This window comes from Calidris pugnax, unplaced genomic scaffold (genome assembly GCF_001431845.1).
Source record: "Calidris pugnax isolate Ruff unplaced genomic scaffold, ASM143184v1 scaffold9, whole genome shotgun sequence".
NCBI classification, from domain to species: domain Eukaryota; kingdom Metazoa; phylum Chordata; class Aves; order Charadriiformes; family Scolopacidae; genus Calidris; species Calidris pugnax.
Genome location: NW_015090778.1, coordinates 4,214,901 through 4,235,645, shown reverse-complemented (window position 1 = coordinate 4,235,645; position 20,745 = coordinate 4,214,901). Strand labels below are relative to the sequence as shown.

Below are 20,745 nucleotides of genomic sequence, written 5' to 3'. Positions count from 1 at the left end.
TTGGTTTGTTTTTTTTTTTTTTTTTTTTTTGGTGACTAACGTAGACTTTTAGTTATTTGAAATTGTCCTGAGGTGCAGCTTGACATATAAGTTCTCGGCCTATTTATTACTCTGTCTCTGAGTGTTCCCATAGGTATATGATTTTAAACCAGGGCTGCCTTTAATATCGGGAGCTGGAGCATTTGTATTTTAGCTTTAGATCAGTGAGGAGGTGATTTGGGCTGTGTTTGGCAAACTCTAGCCCAGGGATCTGTTCCTCAGCAAGGATGTTTGAGATATTGGAAGCGCTCAATACCTCCTTTTTTAGCTTTTTTATCACGTTTTCATGTCGATGCTGCTGTTTCCCCTTTGCTATCTTGGGGCCATTGCTTTGTCATCACAAGCTCCTACCGGTATCAGCATAAGTCCCCAGGGATTACACTACCAGGCTGAGATAACATCAGACCAATTTGGATCCCCATCTACCTTTGCGCTGGGTTGGAGAAACCTGAGCTGAAAGAGCTTGGCCAGCCGTGCCCGGAGACTTCAACTCTGGGAGAGCTGAATGCCTGCCTGGATTTATCTGTTTATTTGCCAGAATATATCTGTGGAGTCTCAAGTTGCTGCAGTTTCTTGGGGCTCTGAAACACAGTTGATCAAGCATTGACTTGATGTGACTACCAGTGACTACCCCTGGGCTGTCCCCTCTCCTGGCTCCCATGGGGTTGGGGTTGGATCACCTCATGTCAGACCCTACAGCTTGTGTTGTAGCACGTTCCATGATGTGGCAGCTCCTGGTCTGTTGTAGGAAGTTTTTGATGAGCCATGAAGGTGCTTTGTATAAGTGGTGGAAGCAACCAACAGCACACATTACACGTTGGCTTCTCCTTGTGGTGTAGCTGCTGTCAACCTGCACATCTGGCTGTAACCCATCACGGTGTTCAGGTATCTAAAGCCGCTGGTGGTTACACGTGGGGATTTAGAAAAGTATCCAAGTTAAGTGCCAAACTATCCCTAAGATGAATCCAGTACCTGGTGTGTGTAAGGTGTTTAGTGAGCTGTGCCAGCCCACCACCCAGTGGGGCATCTCCGTGTTGCTGTCACGTCCCCGTGGCCATCTGCCAGCAGGACATCGCCTCCTGATTTTAATGAAGCCTTTAAGTAGAAGCACACAGTTGTGGCCGTGTGTTTGGGTTAAATGGGGAGAAGGGATCTAGTAGTGCAGATTCTGCTCCTGTCTTTGCCACTGACTGATCCTAAACAGACGACACCACCGGTTTTTGTCTTCTGCCATATGTTTTCCAATAATGCCCGCCCACCCGCCGGGGAAAGCGCAGCGCTGGGTGTCTGCAGGCATTGTTGGGAACCCTCTGTGAAATATGCTAGAAAAACATGAAAGGTATTAATTTAGGTCTAAGATTACTGGAACTCTGTTTGTTGAGTTTTTTTCATACCTCTATTTTTAGATTGCTAGTCTGGAGTGCCAGGATTGGGCCCCTCTTCGGTTGCAGTATTTGGTGCTTCCTGATAATGAGGGGTTTTTGAGCCGTTCCAGTTTCAGCACCTCAAATCTCTGCATTTGAAAATTTTAGCTTAAATCTTTTGATGAGATACTAAATAAAAAGACAGGCCCTAAAAGGATATTTAGCTGAGAAAATGGTATGACTTTCCCTTCTGCGTAAGGAGAATTGGTTTGGAGGATGTGAAAGCATTACGGCTCGGTACGCGCCGCTAAAACCTCCTGTGGTCGTACTAAAGCTGTGATTAACGTGAAGTCCATGTCTGGATTTACCTGCTCAATTTACAACGGGTGTATAAACCTTAAATGCTCTGATAGTATTTTTCTTCTCCCTCCTGGGCTGTAAGTGGGCTCTTGCCGTTTTCTCGCTCTACCATTACCATCAGCATTCCTACGCTTGCGATACTGGGGCTCGTTGTATTTTCAGGTATCCAGTAATTTTGGATACGGAGCGGTGTTCCTTACTCTGTCCCTTTTCTCCTTTTCTTTCCCCAGCCGGAGGAGCTTACTAATGCCCTGGAGATCAGCAACATAGTCTTCACAAGCCTCTTTGCCCTGGAGATGCTGTTGAAAGTCCTCGTTTATGGTCCTTTCGGCTACATTAAGAATCCATACAACATCTTTGATGGGATCATCGTGGTGATTAGGTACAAACCTAGAGCTTGCTTTATGCATGTTTCCTCTCATTTAGCTGTTTAATTAAACAGAAAGTAATGGAGAGTGGGCATAAATACCTTCCTATGACAGTTTATACTTCTCTGCTGTAAATTAATGCACTTAGACACAATTGCTAATACATATCTTGGGGTTATTTTATGATCATTTTAGACAGAAGCCCAAGCAGAAAGCTATCAGTCCCAGTGTCCTGGGAAAGTCTAGGATCCAAATGGTACAACCAGTACCCAATTAAGTAGCTGCCTGCTTCTTTGACATGTGCAAAGGCTGTAATTGCCCTTGCAGCTGCAGCCACTGATTTGCAGGCATGTTTTTAACACTCTAGTGGGGCTCTGCTCTCTGCAAGCCTGGATGGAGTCCAGCTCACCAGGGGCATTGGCAGTGCATCTCTGCCCGCTTCCATCCCTCTTCTCTCTGAATTTCATAGAATCACAGAATGGTTGAAGTTGGAAGGGCCCTTAAAGATCATCTAGTCCCACCCCCCTGCCCTGGGCAGGGACACCTCCCACCAGACCAGGTTGCTCAAAGCCCCATCCAACCTGGCCTTGAACCCCTCCAGGGATGGGGCAGCCACAGCTTCTCTGGGCAACCTGGGACAGTGTCTCACCACCCCCAGCGTAAATAATTTCTTCCTAATATCTAATCTAAATTTACCCTCTTTCAGTTTAAAACCATTATACCTCGTCCTATTGCTGCACTCCCTGATAAAGAGTCCCTTCCTCCCCATCTTTCCTTTAGGTACTGGAAGGGGCTATAAGGTGTCCCCGGAGCCTTTTCTTTTCCAGGCTGGACAAAATATCATCCTCCCTTTGCTGCTTCTCCTCTGTGCCTTTGTGTTAGGCTTTGTCTTCTTGTCCTGCAATGACCTTTTTTTTTCTCCCTCAGCGTATGGGAGATAGTGGGCCAGCAAGGTGGGGGGCTCTCGGTCCTGCGGACCTTTCGGCTCATGCGAGTTTTGAAGCTGGTCCGCTTCATGCCAGCCCTCCAGCGCCAGCTCGTAGTCCTCATGAAGACTATGGACAACGTGGCCACCTTCTGCATGTTGCTGATGCTCTTCATCTTCATCTTTAGGTGAGCGCTTCCCATTCCCAGTCCTGAGGTTGCTCTGGGGTTTTTTTGATGGGATCCCATGGTGAGGTGAGGAGATGTAAGGGTCCACACCAGGGCATGGCTGAGCTGAACAGTCCCAGAAACAGTATCTCTGGCCAGCACTGGCGATGGCTTGCTGCCCTGACTAAATTCTCTTAACTCTGGCCAAACGAGACATCTGTCTTTGCAGGATGATTTACAAGGAAAATCTTTCAGCTGGATGATTCCTTGACATCACCCCAAGACAGCTGTCCCATTACTTACCGATTAGCAGAGAGCCTGGTGCTAAAAATACTGCCAAGGAGAGGGCGATGATCCTAAAATAAAGTCAGCCATGGTGGTGCTTGTGCTCTCACACAGCCCCTTCTTCTGAGAAGTGGAACTGTTAGAAATAGTCCAGTCTCTTCCCCTTCTCCCAGTAAGACATTTCACTTCAAAACCACTATTTGCAGCTGTGGTGCTCAGCAGAACTGTAAATAATTTGATTATTCAGGTTACTGGCCCAAAGTAGGGGAAAAGAGATTATTCTCTTAGTATCAATCTAAAATGAAAGGTGTTCTGTTTTCTTGTCAACATTGAAAAAGCTGTTTTGGGTCCCCTGATATGTCTCATTCAGGCATTTCACAGAAACCCTTTTTGTCTTCCTAATTCAATTTAAGCATATTTTGCTGAAAATGTGTCATTGCAAAACAGAAAGTCAAAACATTTTGTTTAGAAAATGTTGAAACACAATGTTTTGACTTAAGAAAAACAAAGCAGAAGAAAAAGAAGGAGCAGGCATACTTTTCTGGTTGGAACTCTTTGAAAGATTTGACCCAAATTCACAACTGGTTTGCGTGATCTCGAGGCGTATTTTTCAGTGAACAAATGATTCATCTTTTTAAAAAAAAAAAAAAAAAATAAAAAGAATTGCTTAGGTGAAATCAGGAGACAGTCAGCCCTGCGGTATGATTACTGGTTTGTGCTGGGGTTGTCTTGTTGAGCCCCTGCTTTCCCTCCCGCTGCAGCATCCTGGGGATGCATCTCTTTGGCTGTAAATTCGCTTCGGAGCGAGATGGCGACACGCTGCCCGACAGGAAGAACTTTGACTCCTTGCTCTGGGCCATCGTCACTGTTTTCCAGGTACAAAACGGAAAACACCACAACCCACGTTTGTTTTGGGGCTGCAAGGGCTGGGGTTGTTTTCTGAAACATCTGACAAAAATTAGTGAAGCTCCTTGCCTTGGAAAGGACAGGACCCAAAACCACAAGTGAGGGAAGACAGGAGGTTTCAAACTGTTTTCAAGAATAAAGGAGAAAGCTAACGAGGAGGAGCTGCTGAGGCAGGAGGCTTTTGCATTTGCTGGGTGGGTGAAAGTAAGTGCAGAGGGTGGAGATAGAAAGAGGAAATTGGGACCATTTGCAGCGATATTTTGACAAAGAACAGAATCTGGTTGAAGGCCATAAATGATATGTGCAGTTTTTGTTCTTGCAGCTCTGAGCTCTGTAACCGTGGGATCTGTGAAGGACTTTTAGTTGTTCTGGCCCACAAATGGAGAGGTCCAGCCCATGCGACGCTGCACTCCCTTTCGGCTGAACGTGTCCCTTGGTGTGGGTGGGAGCAGGACAGTTTGGGCAGGATCCTTACTGGTAGTGTGGGAGTCACCATCACTTTGATCCTGTCCCTTCTCTGGCTCAGGAGGTGGCTTGGGCCAGATTTATCCCCTTGTGGTTATAGCTACGGTGGATACCCAAAAAGTGGGGTGCTTGTCTGGCCCATCCAGAGCACAGATACCCAGCCAGGCTCAGGGACAGCAGCACAGAATCCTCCACTACCACCAATATCCTGATACCCTTTCTCTGCAGATTTTGACCCAGGAAGACTGGAACAAGGTCCTTTACAACGGCATGGCATCGACCTCCTCCTGGGCTGCTCTCTACTTCATCGCTCTCATGACGTTTGGGAATTATGTTCTCTTTAACCTGCTGGTGGCCATCCTAGTAGAGGGTTTCCAGACAGAGGTAATGTCCTCACGCTCGTGCCTTTGCTTTCTTCTAAAGTTACAGGGCTTCCAGATCCTGGAATTTGATTTCTGAGATGGACAGCTATATTTTTACAAGAGTGGTAGATGGAAAAAGTGGAGGGAAATATTAGATCTTCTTTCTATATTTATTTATTTTAATTTCTTCTTTTTCTTAGCCGGGGTGCAATTTCATACAGCAAGCCCTTTAAGCAAAGGGCTTAAATGAAAAGCATTGTTAGCATTAATGCAGGAGTGGGAATTGAGCGGTGAGTCAGGCACTGCGGATGGGATCGCTGCTGTGACAGTGTCTTTGAAATGGTTCTCGCCGTGTTTTGTCAGCCAGATTAAAAGCCCCTCCTGAAAACTTACACAGGCTGGTAAGAGATTAGTGACACGATTATCTTTTTTGATGGTGCGCGTTCATGGAGCTCTTCCAGTTTCCAGCCCTCAACTGCTTTGCACATGTTAAAGGATGTGATTTCTGGTCTCTGCCAGCTGCTTCCTCAGGCTGGGAACCTCCGTGAGACATCCCAGATTGCTGGAGGCTTTCATGGAAAGGCAGGGGGGCACTTAGGTTTAAACTGAACCTTTTTTTCATCCCTACTACCCTCCCAACCGTCCAACTTGGAGCGAGTGAGCGCGTCACCTAGTCCCCAGAGTGGGGGACCTGCGGTGCCCACCCACTCTCTGCCCAAGTTGTCCCATTGTCCAAGAACATCAGTAAGGGAGGGGACCTTTACACCCTGCCCAGGGGGTTGGAGAGGTAAATACCATCTAGAGCTGCTCACTGGGATCTGCTTGTATAGGCTGTGCTTTTACGTGCTAGCTCTGATTTTTGTAAGTGTTCTGGGGTGACTAATTATTATTTAAGTTTTGTTGCTTGTGTATCATAATATCCTACCACCCTATGAATAGCTATGCACAGACCTGGTTTATTTTTACTATTATTTTGGGAGCACAGTTGAGAGTTAAATTAATGGTCTCATACCAGGAGATAGCAGGAAGAAATACCTTTTAGGTTTTTGTATCGTCTCTCTCCATGTGGGTGCTCTTCTTTTTTTAATTGTTATTGTTGTGGCTGTTTCTGTCTGTAAATCCCCCCCCAACACCATTCAGCCGAAGGGAAGGTCACTGCCAGGTTCTCCCGCGTAGCACAATGTTCTCTTGCCCGAGTGAGAAGAGGTAAAAAGCTCCTTGTCTGCTCCTGACGGCGGCTTCGAAACCGACCCTTTGTCTGTTCAGCCTGGCACATCGATCCTCTGAAGGTCGCCGAGGCGGGAGATCACCCGCTGCACCCGCTGCTTAGAGGAAAGGACGCAGCCTCTGGATGCAGCAGCCCCTTTTCCCACCCCTGCTCCTCCAGGGAGGCTGACACCTCTGCTCCTTGCCTCAGCCTGGTTTTTCATGCTAGAGCATCCCCGTGCTCACCCACCGGCATGTTCCCCGCTCCCGGCTGCCGCCTGCCTGGCTCCCTGGGCAGCACTTTATCCCCCGCTCGCTTTGCAGCCAGCTGGTCCCATGGCCTAACGCCCTGTAAATTCATGCCCTGGCTTCACACGCTGCAATTTTGTTCCAAGAACCATGTCCTTGAGGGTGCATCTTCCCTGGAGTTCGGGGGAACCGCCTGCAGCATCCCATCAAATTTGCTTTCAGCTGTTTTTTTTGCAGCAGGGCTGCCCCATCGCCTGCCCCTGCTTCTGCTCCACCAGGGCAGCACCAGGCTGGTCCAAGCCAGCTCTAGGGTTTACATTTAAGCTGCAAATGTGCTTTAAGTGTAAATCAGGGAGTAAATTCTGATTCAGGGAAGTGCTGAGATAACCTGAATCCAGTGATGCTCGTGCCGGTATCGAGAGGCAAGTGCAGGGACTGGGATCCAGCGCAGTCTCCAAAGATCAAACCCTCTCTGGCCAACTCTTCCCAACCACAGCAATTCCAATAGACTCACACCAGATTTCTATAATTTGTGACCCTGATTACAGTGCTGTTTTATACCTCAGGCTTTGATGATGGCAGTTTAACAATAATCTTCTTTCCACATCCTTGTTATTCTGATTTCTCCGTGCTCCTCCAGTAAATTGCAATGGGATCAAGAGATCCCTCGGCTGAACCCAAGTTTTCTGCAGCAGAAGGGGAGCGAATTAATGTCTGCTGGAGGTCGGGAGCCAGGTCTGGCCCTGCTGGTTTATGTTTATTCAGCTTTGCAAACAGATCTTGTTCTGGTTTTTGCTAGCCAGCACACAAAGGATCCTCTCCTAAGCAGAATTAATAGAGAGATCATCTCTCGCTGTAACCAAACCCCCGCGTCCCCCTCCTGTGATTGCACTTGACCCTTCTTCTCAGTTGGGTTGGGTTTTTGGTTTGGTTTTTTTTTTTTTTTTTCCATTCTCCTTCAGATTTCTGGGCTGAAACACAATCCCAGGACTGCTGCCTTTATCTCCCTGGTCCTTGAGTGCCTTTCCTCAATCTGCAAGCACCTCGTTAATTTTAGTGCATGGCTTTGCAGCCCCAGTTGCTAGGCAGCAGATGTATATAAGCAGTTGAGAAACAAAAAGGACCTGTTCCAAACTTTAAATACGGAGCAATATATTTTGCAGGATTGAGGTTGTGGTTGTTTTTTTTTTTTTCCACTCCTTTCTTTTTATTTGGTAACCTGCTTCTCTCTTGCAAGAAGCATATGCAGGACTTTATGCAACATGGTTATTTTTGACTGCACGTTCTCTGATTTAACTGGAGCCTGGTGGTGGTGCGGGGAAGGTGAGCAGGGGACTCCGTTTGATCGAGCTGCTAATTTGAAATTGCTGCCTGACCTCGCGGATCCCTGCCCTGGGGACTTCTCTCTGAAGCAAGCAGTGACTCCTCTTTGTCAAACATAAAGCTCCTCTCCCGAGGGAATTCCTGATAATATTATCTCCAAAGCGTATTCTTCCATTGGTAATCCTCCTGGTTTCGTGGCTCTTTGTCCTCAGCCATCCTTGCTTGTGGGTTTGTTTCATCTCCTCCTTTGTGTCCCTCTCTGTACCTGGTACCTACAGCACCTCCATCCTTTCCTCTGCAGGAGGAGGATGAGGAGCTTTCCTCTGCTCTCTGGATGTAACATCCTCAGAGAAATACGAACTTTGACTTCTGGGCTTCAACTGGAGGGAACGGTCCATTCTCCCACAGTGGGGATTTTGGATGGTGTTACTCTTGCATCCCTCACCTTTCACGTTCCTATTGGTTTCAGTGGGATTTTCCTTGTGAAGGACAAATGTTTCCATGTTTTTCTCTTGCGATGACTTTTCCATGTCTCTCTCCGTTTACAACCAAGGACTTTAAATTAAGTGTCCATTACATCACTAGCAAGACATCATTGACCCATCCAGATCCTTGGATCAGTCGTTCTTAAACTCCTTGTCCTAGCCTGAAGTGGGATGAGTTTTGCATCCCACGTAGCAACTGGAGGAAAGATCAGTTGTACTGTAGGCAAGATATTAAGCTGGTGGGACAACCTGTGCCCTCCTGCCGCAGGGTGTAACCTCCCCCAGCCCCACAGGAGGGGACAGGGCATGACCAGGCTGCCAAAATGTGCCAAGGAGCGTTGGAAAAGCCACCCCTGAGGAAGGGGAAACACAGCAGTCAGAACTCAGAGGTCAAAAATGACATGTGCATGCCAAGTGGGTAGCGAAAGACTGGCTCCTGGTGCTGTGAAGAGATCCTGGGGCTGCTGGTGTGGCAAAGCCTCCCCCCAGGATGGGGCTGTGCCCCCCCTGCCCACAGAGCCCTCCTACCTTTGGGGACACCCCTGGTTTACACGGGTGTCTCCACTGATGGGGGCGAGGAGGGATCTGAACTCATGGCAGATTCTGGTGGCTTTCCTTAAATTCGATGTTTCACCTGGCTGTAAGAGGACTGATATTGTGTTAATCAAACATTCATTAAAAGCTTCCATTGCTGCTTAATGAAGGCATAATAAATAAAGATCCTATTATGCAGCTGCAAAAAAAAAAAGAAAAAAAATCATGTTTTCAATAATTAGCTGGTGTTTCATTAGCACAATTATCACTTAGGAGCTGAAGCAAGCTCTGTTTGAAACACTTAATTTAAAGGTAAGGCTGGTCCCTTCGAAGGGCTTGGCTCCATCAGAGATCTTCCCCCCCTCCCTGTGCCGAGCGGAGTCAGTGCCCCTCTCTGGGGTGGCTGCACGCTTCCCTTCTCCTCTCCCCTCTCCTTCCCTGCCTTTTCTCCTGTCTTTTTTTTTGATTCCCCATTCAGTCCTGCTGTTGAAACTGTGAAAATTGAACCCCTCCTTCCCCTTCCTCCCCCTTCCCTTTCCTCCCCCCCACCCCGTTTCTCCTTCAGGAGATCTCCAAGCGAGAAGACGCGAGTGGGCAGTTAAGCTGTATTCAGCTGCCTGTCGACTCGTCGGGGGTACGTACCCAGCACGTCCCACCACCCGCCGTGGTTGTCTCTCTCGTGGTGCCTGGTCACACACCGTGGTGCTGTTCTCATCGTAGTAGCTGTCATTCTTTTGGGGGTTGTTTGGATGTTTGGGGGGTTTGTTTCTTCTTTTTTTTTTTTTCTCCTTCCTTTCTTTTCTGTCGTCCTCATTGTCAAGTCAGCCTTGATTTTAAGTCCCTTCCTTCTCTGGGGCAGCCCAGGTAAATTAAGGTGAGTGCTTCAGGGTGGCTCCAGCCCTGGCTCTCGCCGATGCCTGTCCTGGGAAAGGCTTCCTGCAGGGCTGTTACAGCCCCTCCGCATCACAGTCACATCCTGGGGACCTCCCTGGGGATGTGGACAGTGATGGTGGCTGCTGGGGCATGTCTGCCACATGCTCCCTCCATCACATGGACAGAGGAGGGTGCCTGGGAGCGAAGGGACCTGGAATCAAGCCTGTTTGTGGACACATGTTGGAGGAGCCCTGTGCTCGGCAGGACAGGGTAGGATGGTGGCGGCTGTGCCATGGCGTGTCCCAGAAAGGCTGGCTGGGATGCTGGGACCACCGGTGAGATGCCACGTTACAGCACGGGTCAGGATGTGAGATGGTCCCATTCAAGTCTGAGGATGCTGTGGACCTCTGAAGCGCAGCACACTCCAAACCTTACTCTTCTTGCCAACCTCGTCTTTCTCTTCACCCTTTCTGTCCTTTCCAAGAAGTCTGGTTTCTCCTTCAGCACAAAAGCCCTTTCCCATCATATCCCAGTGTGTCGGTCCCCTCCAGCACAGGCTGGTTTAGCCATTGCACAGTCCAGTCCTTCTTGACATACCCTCGTTTCCCAAAAGGATTTTAACTCCCTCTTCTCTCATAACCCCTTTTCTATCCAGAAAGGCAAACTGGGAGTGCAAGAACAGGTAACGGGCAGCCGCCCCGGCTGCGGGATGCTTGTCTGCACCGCACTGAGTCTGGCACGTGGTGTTCCAGAGGGGATGCTTCCTGCCCTCCAGACGTGGGGTTTGGTGCTGGGGAGGGGGGTGGGAAGTCCCCACATAGCTCTGGTTTTCCATCTTGGCACACATCTCATTGTGCACCCTAAAACTTTCCTTCGGGCTGTTAAAGAGCACTCCAGGAATACAAATCACACAAAATTCTTCCCATTATTTATTTCTCTTTAATAACCCATTAGGGAGAATGAGTAATTCTTGGCAGGCCCACCAATGGGCTGAGCCCAGAGCCTCCATGGGGAGCCTACCTGGAGCCAGCTGGAGTCTCTGTTCATACGGAGACATGGAATTGCCTCCAGTGAAGTTCAGGCCAGCCCGACTTTACTGCTCCCCCTTGTAAGGTGCATCCCTGACCTTCTCAGTTTGCATCCTACAGGATGAGCTTCCCTGAATAGCACAGAAGTCCTGGATCCTCAGGAGGGAAAGTTTTGAGCCAACGCTTCACGTCACACGCTCTTTTGCCTTAAAAACGTGTGTCTGAGAGCGTCCAGTCTGCCTGGAAGAAAAGCCCTTAACTGTTCAGTGACCCTACGAGGGGAGTATTAGGGCTCATCCCTCTGGGGTTTTGCTTAACGAAGGGCACAGGGCACTGGCCATGTGTCAGATGCCATCTCGTCCTCCTGTCCCATGTTGGGGCCCCTCTGGGTTTTTACAAACAACAGGTACCCAAGCACCAAACCTCTGCAGTGCTGGCCAGGGCTCCCGGGGATGCAGCTTAGCCTTGGTGGGGGTTTTCTGGGGCTCCTGGTCTCTCCCAGCTGAAGTGAGGATCTGCTTGGCTTCTTTCATCCCAGCATCCTCCCTCCCTTCCCACCTCTCCTCCCTCCTGACGTACATCGTGACGGGGCTTGGTGCCCGTTGCCAGAGTGGTTTCAGCCGTGAGTCCTCTCCTTTTGGATGGGCATCATTCTGGCGGGCACCACTGCCTGTCGGGTGTATCCCGACTATACCACACCCTAAGTGCCTTTCTGCAGTGCCAATGGACAGAATCAGTGGGGTGTACAGGGACATCCCTAATCAGCTCCGTGCCACAAGACTGAGCTAGAACCTGGGCACCACGCTGCGAGCAATGGTAAACCTCTTCTCTCTCCTCCTGAGGATGGGCCCACGTCAAAGCGGGTAGCTCTCGCTCAACCCCTTGAGTTCTAAATGATACAGTGGAATTTAAATCCCCAAAACTTCTTCTGTTGTGAGTCACAGGTGGGAGGGGAACAGCCATCCAGGGCAGTCGCTATCAGGTTCTGCCACCTGGATACTCTTCTGCGCTGATGGGTCATCCATTGATACGTGCCCATTAACTGCGTTGGAAAGTCAGAGTCCCTCGTGCTCCTTCTGAACCCAGGATTGCTTCAGCGAAGCATCATTAGAAAGAACCACACACAGAGAGTTTTAAGTTTAAGAGAGATTAGTAGGTCCAATTTTTGTCCCCAAATTGCTCATCAGATATCAGTCCTTCCCTAATATCTGCCCAGTATGCAATTCCAGCAGCAAAAATTAAGCAATGGTTTGTTGTGGTTTTTTTTCCTTATCCCTTTCTGGGACCGTGTTTGGAGCCAGAAGCAGTCTGTCTTCCTGGTAGGAGGTTAATTAGTCTGTGGTATAAATATGTGCATGCGTCATTTTGTGAGAGGTGATGTTGCATCGTGCTACGAAATTCAGTGGATCCGTAGGTGTGGTGTTGGAGATGGGAATCCGTTTTTTCAGAGGGGTGTCCGTGCACCGCGGCCCGTTGCCCTTCTTGCTGAAGCCCTCTGTTTTGCTCCAGGGTGATGCTTCCAAGTCTGATTCCGAAGGGGATCTCTTCCCCCGCAGCCTGGAAGAGGAGGGAGGACTTAAGAAAAACTTGTCGAATCCAGCCTGTGAGTAACAACCCCAGGAGGACAGGCCCTTCTGCAGAAACCTCACTTTGCTGTGAAAACAATGTGTCCCAAAGGAAAAAGCCCTCCTAGAGAGAATGAGGTAGTCCAGGCTGTGGCATGCTTGACATTGCAGCAGGCTTGCAGCATGGGGTGAGATGCTGGGATATAGACAGAGGTGATGGTATTTGGGCTGTAATCTACCCACTGAGCCTGAGGTCTGGGATTTTGGGGTGTCTCTGCAGGGGCACAAGTGGAGGAGCCATAGGGAAGGGGGATGGAGAGAGCCCAGCATGGAGAAGGAGGTTCCCAGGGCTGGAGCTGGTTGGTGTTGGTTGGAGGGTTGAGGGCAGCTGATGACAGTCTCCATCTGCGCTCCCCTCCCATTGGCACCCGATCCCATTCCTAATTTACATCCCCCTGCTCCCCTGCCAGGCTGAAAGATGAGCTCTTAGCTCTCCAGAAGGGCTTGTTGGCCCCCATCCTCCTGATGGTTGGAGGGAAGCCGTCCCTGAGCAGGTGCTTTGCCTGCCTGGGAGCAGGTTGTAGATGTGCCCCTCGAGGTGTGACACCAAAAACCCACTTGTGCCTTCCAGTGATGGCCCTGAGCGACCACCCGGAGCTGAAGAAGAGCCTGACCCCACCACTTATCATACACACCGCTGCCACGCCGATGCCCATGCCCAAGAGCGCCATGTTTGGAGATGCAGCACAGGGCTACGAGTCCCGCCGGGCCAGTGGTGTCTCCATGGACCCCGCCGCCTACGAGCTCAAGTCCCCGGTACTCACATCACCTCTTCCCGTGGATGCTCAGCGAGTGTCCATTGGGCTTACAGGACTGTCTGTCCATCCATCCGCCCCAACAGCAGCCCAGCGTGGGGCAGGTGGCACGGGGCTGATGTTCTCCTTGTCCTTCCCGCAGCCCAGCACCCGCAGCTCCCCGCACAGCCCCTGGAGCGCCGGCAGCAGCTGGAACAGCCGTCGATCCAGCTGGAACAGCATCGGCCGGGCCCCCAGCCTCAAGCGTCGGGGCCAGAGCAGCGAGCGCAGGTCCCTCCTCTCCGGAGAGGGGAAGGAGAGCTCGGAGGAAGGGGAGAGCTCGGATGAGGAGCACTCCAGCCGGGCCGGCAGCTTCAACGGCTCTTTGCCTCATCGCATGGAGTCGCTGGAAACAAAAGGCTCCTTCGACCTCCAGGATACTCTGCAGGTGCCTTCCCTGTACCGGACCAGCAGCATGAACAGCAGCCGGACCTCCACCTCTGAGCACCAGGACTGCAACGGGAAGACCTCTCCAGGTCTGCTTCTGCACCAGCTCCACCTGGATGACCCCCGACAGGACTGTGATGACTGCGATGATGAAGGCAACATGGTAAGGAAATGCTAAGCACTCATTTGGGGCTTTTTCTCTTGTCAAAGCGATGCTTGTGCCTGTCTCAGGACAGCAAGAGCGGGTGAGAAGCAATGGCCTATTGCAGGGACTAGCGTCACTGTCACCACCCGACCAGACTGAGAGTCACCCAGAAGAGCACCAGAAGGTGCCTGGGCTGTGGATGCCACCAGAAATGGGGTTGGCATCATATTAACTATTTCAGAGAAGCTCATGCTGGAGAGATCAGGGCAAAACTCCTCAGGTTCTATTAAAAGATGCAGAACAAAGGCTATATCTTGGAAATATAAGCTTTTCTGGGTTTATTTTCTCTTATAAAAAAAAAAAATACCCGTAACTTTCTTTGCTCTCCAACCATTATTCAGCTTTTTGCCCCTGCATACAGCAGCAGACAATTTCTGTTGACATCAACAGGCAAGGAAAGGGCAGGGTTTGGGCCCCCATTCCCATGGCAGCATTAGTCCTGTTACAGCAGTGGTAATTTCAAAGGCTTTGCATTAATTTCCATATGAAGAAGCATTAGCCCAATAAGCATCTCTTTCATAGGCCTGAAAAGCGCCACGTAGAAAATATTAGCTAAAAGGGCTGCAAGCGCAGGGAAAGGATGAGGGTCCCTGGCTTTTTTTCCATGGGGTTGTTTCGTATCTTAAGGGAATAAAAGGAATTTGGTTGCTTTTCCAAGATTTTTTTCATGGCTGGCAGAGAGTTTGAGCTGGTGGCAGGACACTGCGGGGACTGTCCCATCGGGATGTTCCCAGGACAGTTTTGGGGGGGTGGGGGGTGTTTTCTGTTCAGGTTACATCTTTGTTTCACTTTACTTTGGTCTTGGGCTTAAAAATCTGATGGTCTGATGTGTCATCCCCGGGGGGGGATTTCTGTTGGTGAAGTGGATGGGTTTTGGGTAGAGCCACATGATGGTAACCAGATCGGTACTGGGAACATGAAAGCTGCAGCTTGTGGATGTGATTTTACTGTATTTCACTGAGTTTGTTGAATGAAAGTGGACTTTGGAGCATGTGAAGGGATGTGAGAGGCAGCGGTGACTCCAGAGAAGGAAGAGGAGGAGAAAGAGAGTTAGAGCTGGCAGAATGGAGCCACTCAGCTGTGAATCGCTTTTTTAAAAAGCCATTATCCCATTACATCTCCAGCATAGATCCTCAGCCTGGGATTTTTACTGAATGTCTTAACCTGTTTTTAAACCTCCATAAAATAAATTGAATTTTTAAGAAAAGGAGCAGTAATTATTTTTGGGAAAAGCTCTATTAAAAGTGATCAAGCAACCATGTTCTTTATTGGTAGATAGGGATTTTTTTTTTTCCCTGCTTCAACATCTGCTGCTTTTTCCAGCTCACCTGGTCCGAGCATCTCGCAGGTCCCTTCCTTTCCCCCCACAAGATCAGAAGCCAGTGGTTCCTTTTGTGCTGGACATTGTGTGATGGGACATGTCCCTCCTCTCCGCTTCCAGCCAGCCCCACAGTCCCATGAATAAGATGCATGTTTTTAATCTTTATTGCAGTATCTGCTTTTAGCATGAACCAAAAGTCATCTTCTGTGTGTTGAGGTCTGGCCACGTAGGGTTAGACCAAAGGTGCCTCAATCCTCTCCCATGGAGTGGTCAGAGGCAAATGCCTGGGGAAAGAATAGGCTAAATAGGGTAAATCAGTTGTGCCCCAGACACAACTGGGACATCCACAGCTGGCTGGTGCCTTTCCCCGTGCTCAGAAATACGTCTTCGCTGCAAATGACTAGACCAGATGGATTGGAAAATGTTGCTTAGATTAGTGAAATGAGCCCCCAGGTTGCGGAGCTTCCCTTTGTGGTTCCCTCCTGACGTTCGGGGGAACGCTTTGCCCCTAAATTAGCCTTGACAAAGTCAGAGAAAAAAGTAATTATTTTTTAAATGGAAAAAATAAAATTCAAAACTCCCCCGCCAACAAAAGAAGAAAAGAACTCAACTGTTACTGAGATCAAAGTATTCCTAAATATGCCCTTCTGCAACAAAGCTTCACATCTCTCCTTGCTGGCTGGTTTTGATTGCCTCTGCGCAGAAATGAAAGGAAGTGCAAAGGCTTCGTTTGGATCTCCCAGGCTCCCATTGTATTAGTGCTGCTCCGCTGCCTTCAATGAGTTTATTCTGAACTTACATCCCTCCGAGGGGCCAGAATCAGGCCCCTGGTAGCTCTTCTCCCCAGAAGTATGAAATCAGGGGACTGAAATCTGTTCTTCGTCGCACGAATGCGGACAAGGAGGAACTTCACCGGGAGAGCGATCTGCTGCCTGGTTGGGCTCATGTGGCTGTGACCGAGATCAGGGACGTGCTGCGAGGTCTTTGTTGTTCACATCTGCTGGATTTTGGAGGCTTTTCGACCCAAATTGCTGAGTGCTCCGAACAGAAAGTGAGGGAAATATTGAATCTGCAACCAAACGTCTCTCCTCCTCTCAAGGGACAAAATCCTCATTGCAATTGCAACTCCTTTCCCCGTTGCCTATTGCACTTCTCTTCTGTGGCGTGCAGTCCAGCCGCTCCCCAATCCCTCTCAGCCTGCCCCCGCTGCATATTTAAATGAAATAACCAGGTCCCAAGCGCCTCTGTGCAGCTTCCAGCTTGCCTGGAGGTCCATTGCCGCTCATAGAGCATTTTTCAGTTTTCCCCCCCATCCTTTTAATAAATATTTTATAAATCTAAGCCTCTCCCTTACTCTGAGGAGTGCATCAGTCATCTTTTTAATGCCAACTGCCTTTCATCCTGCCCTCAGAGCTACATTAATATCTGAAAGTCCTGAAAAAGCAGCTATTTCTCAGCAGCTCTCCTTGCTGTGGGATGGGAGTGAAGGCAGCACCAGCATCACACCATGTCCTGGCCCCTGCTCCTGTCCCAGCGGGGTCAGTTTGGGTGGTCGTACCCAGGCAGATTTTGTTTAAGTCACTGGCGACTGAATTAAAGTGGAGTTTTCTTCTTCCCCCTTCATCCCCCCACCCTGCATCTTTATTCATCCTGCCCAGGTGTGTTGTATGAACAAATAGATATGATTTAAACCACATAATTGATATATCGCTTTGAACATAATGCAGGCTTAAGCTGCAATCAGGCTGATTGTAAGCAGTTGATGCGCGTCTGGACCTCACGGAGAAAGCATTTGATGGGACTTAGGCTGGAAATGCTCGGGTTTTATTTCACAAATATCTTACATTTGGCTCAAATTAAGTGAACTACACTCTTCCACTGGTGGAAATCTGGAGTAATTCCTGTGACTTTAGGTTTCAGAGCAGCCGGGCTGCAGCCCTGGCCGAGCCGAGCCCCGGTGCTCGCCCTTACTCTTAACAGGCTGAATAGAGAGACATGATGGAAGATCACTTTTTGCCTTTGTTATCTGATTTAGCCCATGAACTGCAAGCTGCAACAATTAGCCAAACCCCAAAATATCTTTGGCATTAAAATTGGACAAAAGGAATATAAAGAAGCATTCTGTGCTGCTGACGCATTACCATTCACTACAAATCCCCATGATAAATACCAGAACTGCTTTGAATAATAGATACTTCTGGAAACCTTCCAGCTCACAAAATGAACTGGACCGAGTCACAGCTATTACTCCATGTCCAGAGGCTGGGGTAGCAATCGCTGTTGTCACCGCAACTTTGAGCAGACACCCGATTTTTATCCATTTATTTACCTTTGTTAAATCTATGGATAATTAAACTAACTAGGCTGCTCGGAGGGATAACACAACCCCAAGGATGCATGCTCTATTAAATCCAGTTTAGAGAGAAGGGAGCAGTTCTGACTCCTTGCCTGGAGTTGGAAAAGGGATGTGAAAGCAGCCAAGATGTGGCCAAAACCTATTGGTGTGTCGTGGCGCGGTCTGTGTTTGCACAGAAGGAAAGGGGTAGAAAGATCTAGCTTTTTTTTGTTGTTGTTGTTATTCAAACTTTTCTTGTTATTTTCACGAGGTGGTTTTCATTTTGTGAAGGGTTCAGGTTGTCACCAAGTGCTTTCATTAAAACGGACACTACACTCGCTATTACCCATCGCTAATGAGACCCCTGGCTGAGTGCGTACAGGAACAGAAAGCACTTCCTCCATTCCACTCAATTACCCTAACAAATCCCATTTTTACAGTCCAGAATACCTCCAGTTGCTAACAGTTTGGCTCAAAACGAATCCCCCCCTCCCTGTTTGTAGGGTGAAATAAATAAAAGTGCCTCAGCCCTGGGGTCCGGGCGCTCCTGGGGTGCAAGTGGTGATTCCCAGGCTGTGCTTTGCACACCTCTGCATCCTCACGGCTCTGAACATCTCCAGAAGAAAGCTTCAAAGAGCTCGGGCAGCCATGTGTGTGCCCACCCGAGCCCAGGTGGTAACAGAGAAATAAGGGTAATTGAAGAGCAAGGATTTGGTTTTATTTGTCTGTAAATGCAAAGCACTGTGGTGACAATGCACACACCGGTATCTGTGGATTTAGCCTCTGGTGCTTCGATTTGAAAGGGCTGGGAAAGCCCCAGCATGGTGGGTGAGATGTTCTTCTGGCTTCTGCTGGTTGTCGGTGCTCAAGATGCCAGCACTGCAATGCCAATTGGATTAAAGATCCTGACCTCCCCTTGGAGACCTACAGACAAGGAGACAAGACTAATCCAGAGGCTGTTGCAGCCAGGATGGGGCTTCCCCTCAGTGTCCACTTTTTCATGTCTTTAGTTGACCTGTTGGCCAAGGCTTTTACAATCTGCCCTCCTGGCCTTAAATGACCTTGCAGACAGTCTAAAACATAAGTATGCCTGGCTGAGGATGCACTGGGGTTTCAAGTAGGAATTAATTTGCGGGAGTCGGATGGCCTGTGTTCATGCAGAAGGTCAGGCTGGCCACGATGTTCCCTTCTGGCTTTATAATCTCCCATCTAATCTGCTCATGCTGAATGAGGGGCAGATGCTCGCCATTGTGTTCCTGGACCAAAACTCAGGTCCCTAGATGATTTCTTCAGCTTTCCAATAGTGCATAGACACAGGGGTTGGCCCAGCAAGCAGCAGGAATCCCTCCCTCTGCTCCCTTTGTAACCTCTGACATAAGCATTGAATATTCTTTAGAAAAACCCAAGCAACTGAAAACCAACAAAAATACCCCCAAAATCTTAGAAGATTCAGGCAAGCATCTGAGGAGTATCTGGAGGGATTGAGGCTCATCAGAGCCAGGTTATCAGTCCTCTGGGGAAAGGATTTTATTTTCTGTGTTTGTTCTCTTGGCTAATTATGTGCCAGATGCAGTTACTGTGCGGAGGAAGAAGGAAGACCAAGCCCTGTGAGCTCGCAGGGCTGGCACAGCCCTTGCCTGGCTGCCTGAGCTCCTTCCCCTGCCCAGCAGGGTCTTTTTTGGAGAGGTTGTTTTATTTCAGCTTTACTGAGCACTTAGAGAAACAGTGAAAAATCGCCCTGAGACCTTTACTTGGAATTTTGGGGGGTTTATTGTTTTAACACTTCTCTCTGTGTTTTCCTCCTGGGCTGCTGTATGTTTTCCTCCTAGAGCAAAAAGGACCGCATGAAGGCGTGGGTACGGGCACGTCTCCCCACCTGCTGCAAAGAGAGAGACTCCTGGTCCATCTACATCTTCGCCCCTCACTCGAGGTAAGGCACCTGCCCTCGAGCAGTGGCTGCGTGCTGGGCAGGGTTGCCCTCGTTCCAATGGCTTGCTCTGCCTGTGTATCCCAGATGGGTGTCTCTGTGTCAGTCCACAAAACTCCCAGCCCTTCCCCTGTACCTCCAGTACCACATCAGGGGTCACACAGAGCTGTTCCAGGGCAGGCATGGCCCTGGCATAGGAGCATCCAGTAGAGACCCATAGCCCAGGGCATGGCTAGAGCTTTATCAAGTTCATCGTTTCCTTCATCAGTGATGCCAGTGCTCTGCAAGTTTTTCATTCAACGGAGCATGGGGGGGAAAGGTGCTGCATTAAGCAGGTAAATTGAAATTTGCACCCAGTGCACACTTTCAAGACAGCAAAGGGCACTTCTTGACCTCCTAAACCTGTCTGGACTTCTCTGTCTTCCCCCTTTCCTTCCTCCCTCTCCCAAGAACCCCCAGAAAACACCCTCTCCTTGCCCACAGGACCCCAGCTCTGCCCTTCCCAAACCCCAGCCACACCGGGGCTATTAGGGCCCCATGCTCTCCTACATGTTCCTCTGGACGTGCACCCACGCTCACTGAGGGTTTCCCGTGTTTGAGCTGGTGGGTCCTGGACAGTGTTCGAGTTCATTCATACAAAGATTAGAGAGATTTTCAGAAACAGACTTTGGGAAATGTAATACGGTATTATAAATCCTGGGTCAGTGTACAGCCATCTGTCACAGTAAATAGCTTCTGTCCCTTTGTTCCATGTGCGCTCAACCCTTACAGGCTTCCTGGGAGTATTTCTTCCTTTATTTAAGCTAAACCTGAGCACTACAGACCAGGTAGGGGGTCGGATCCAAATCTGGCCACATGTCCGAGTTGTGGAAGCAGCTGCTCCACTTCAAGTGACCCAAAGTCCCCTATGAATGTTACTGAGGCTTGAAATTCAGTAGCCCAGTTCTGTAGCTCAGATCCTTTTATATTCATACCCCGATCTGCCTCCAGCGTGCGACTCTGCCAGGGAGAGGATTGGGAGATTGTAGCTCATCTGCTTTGCAAACGGAGCGCTCGATTTCCCTGCCGTGCGTCAAGCTGCTGCGTTTCTCCCCAACCAGCAGAGCATTAATAGCTAGTCTATGTCTCCTCTTTTACTTTTTTTTTTTTTTTTTTTCGCTCTTGGCAGATTTCGCCTGATGGGCAATAAAATCATCACACAAAAAATGTTTG

At 49.1% G+C, this 20,745-nt stretch overlaps 1 protein-coding gene across 10 annotated transcripts in view; it reads left to right on the top strand.

The window, feature by feature from the left end:
* Positions 1–20,745, top strand: part of CACNA1G (calcium channel, voltage-dependent, T type, alpha 1G subunit) — a 107,896-nt gene that overhangs the window by 34,964 nt on the left and 52,187 nt on the right. For 8 of the 10 annotated variants that reach the window (XM_014952017.1, XM_014952033.1, XM_014952072.1 and 5 more), the window contains exons 10-18: positions 1,994–2,145; positions 3,059–3,244; positions 4,270–4,384; positions 5,108–5,263; positions 9,604–9,672; positions 12,449–12,542; positions 13,136–13,320; positions 13,462–13,908; positions 19,436–19,536. In XM_014952017.1, coding sequence (XP_014807503.1) covers positions 1,994–2,145; positions 3,059–3,244; positions 4,270–4,384; positions 5,108–5,263; positions 9,604–9,672; positions 12,449–12,542; positions 13,136–13,320; positions 13,462–13,908; positions 19,436–19,536 — 1,505 coding nt within the window. The remainder of the gene's footprint in view (positions 1–1,993; positions 2,146–3,058; positions 3,245–4,269; positions 4,385–5,107; positions 5,264–9,603; positions 9,673–12,448; positions 12,543–13,135; positions 13,321–13,461; positions 13,909–19,435; positions 19,537–20,745) is intronic. The other 2 variants (XM_014952049.1, XM_014952057.1) reach the window with 1 other exon arrangement.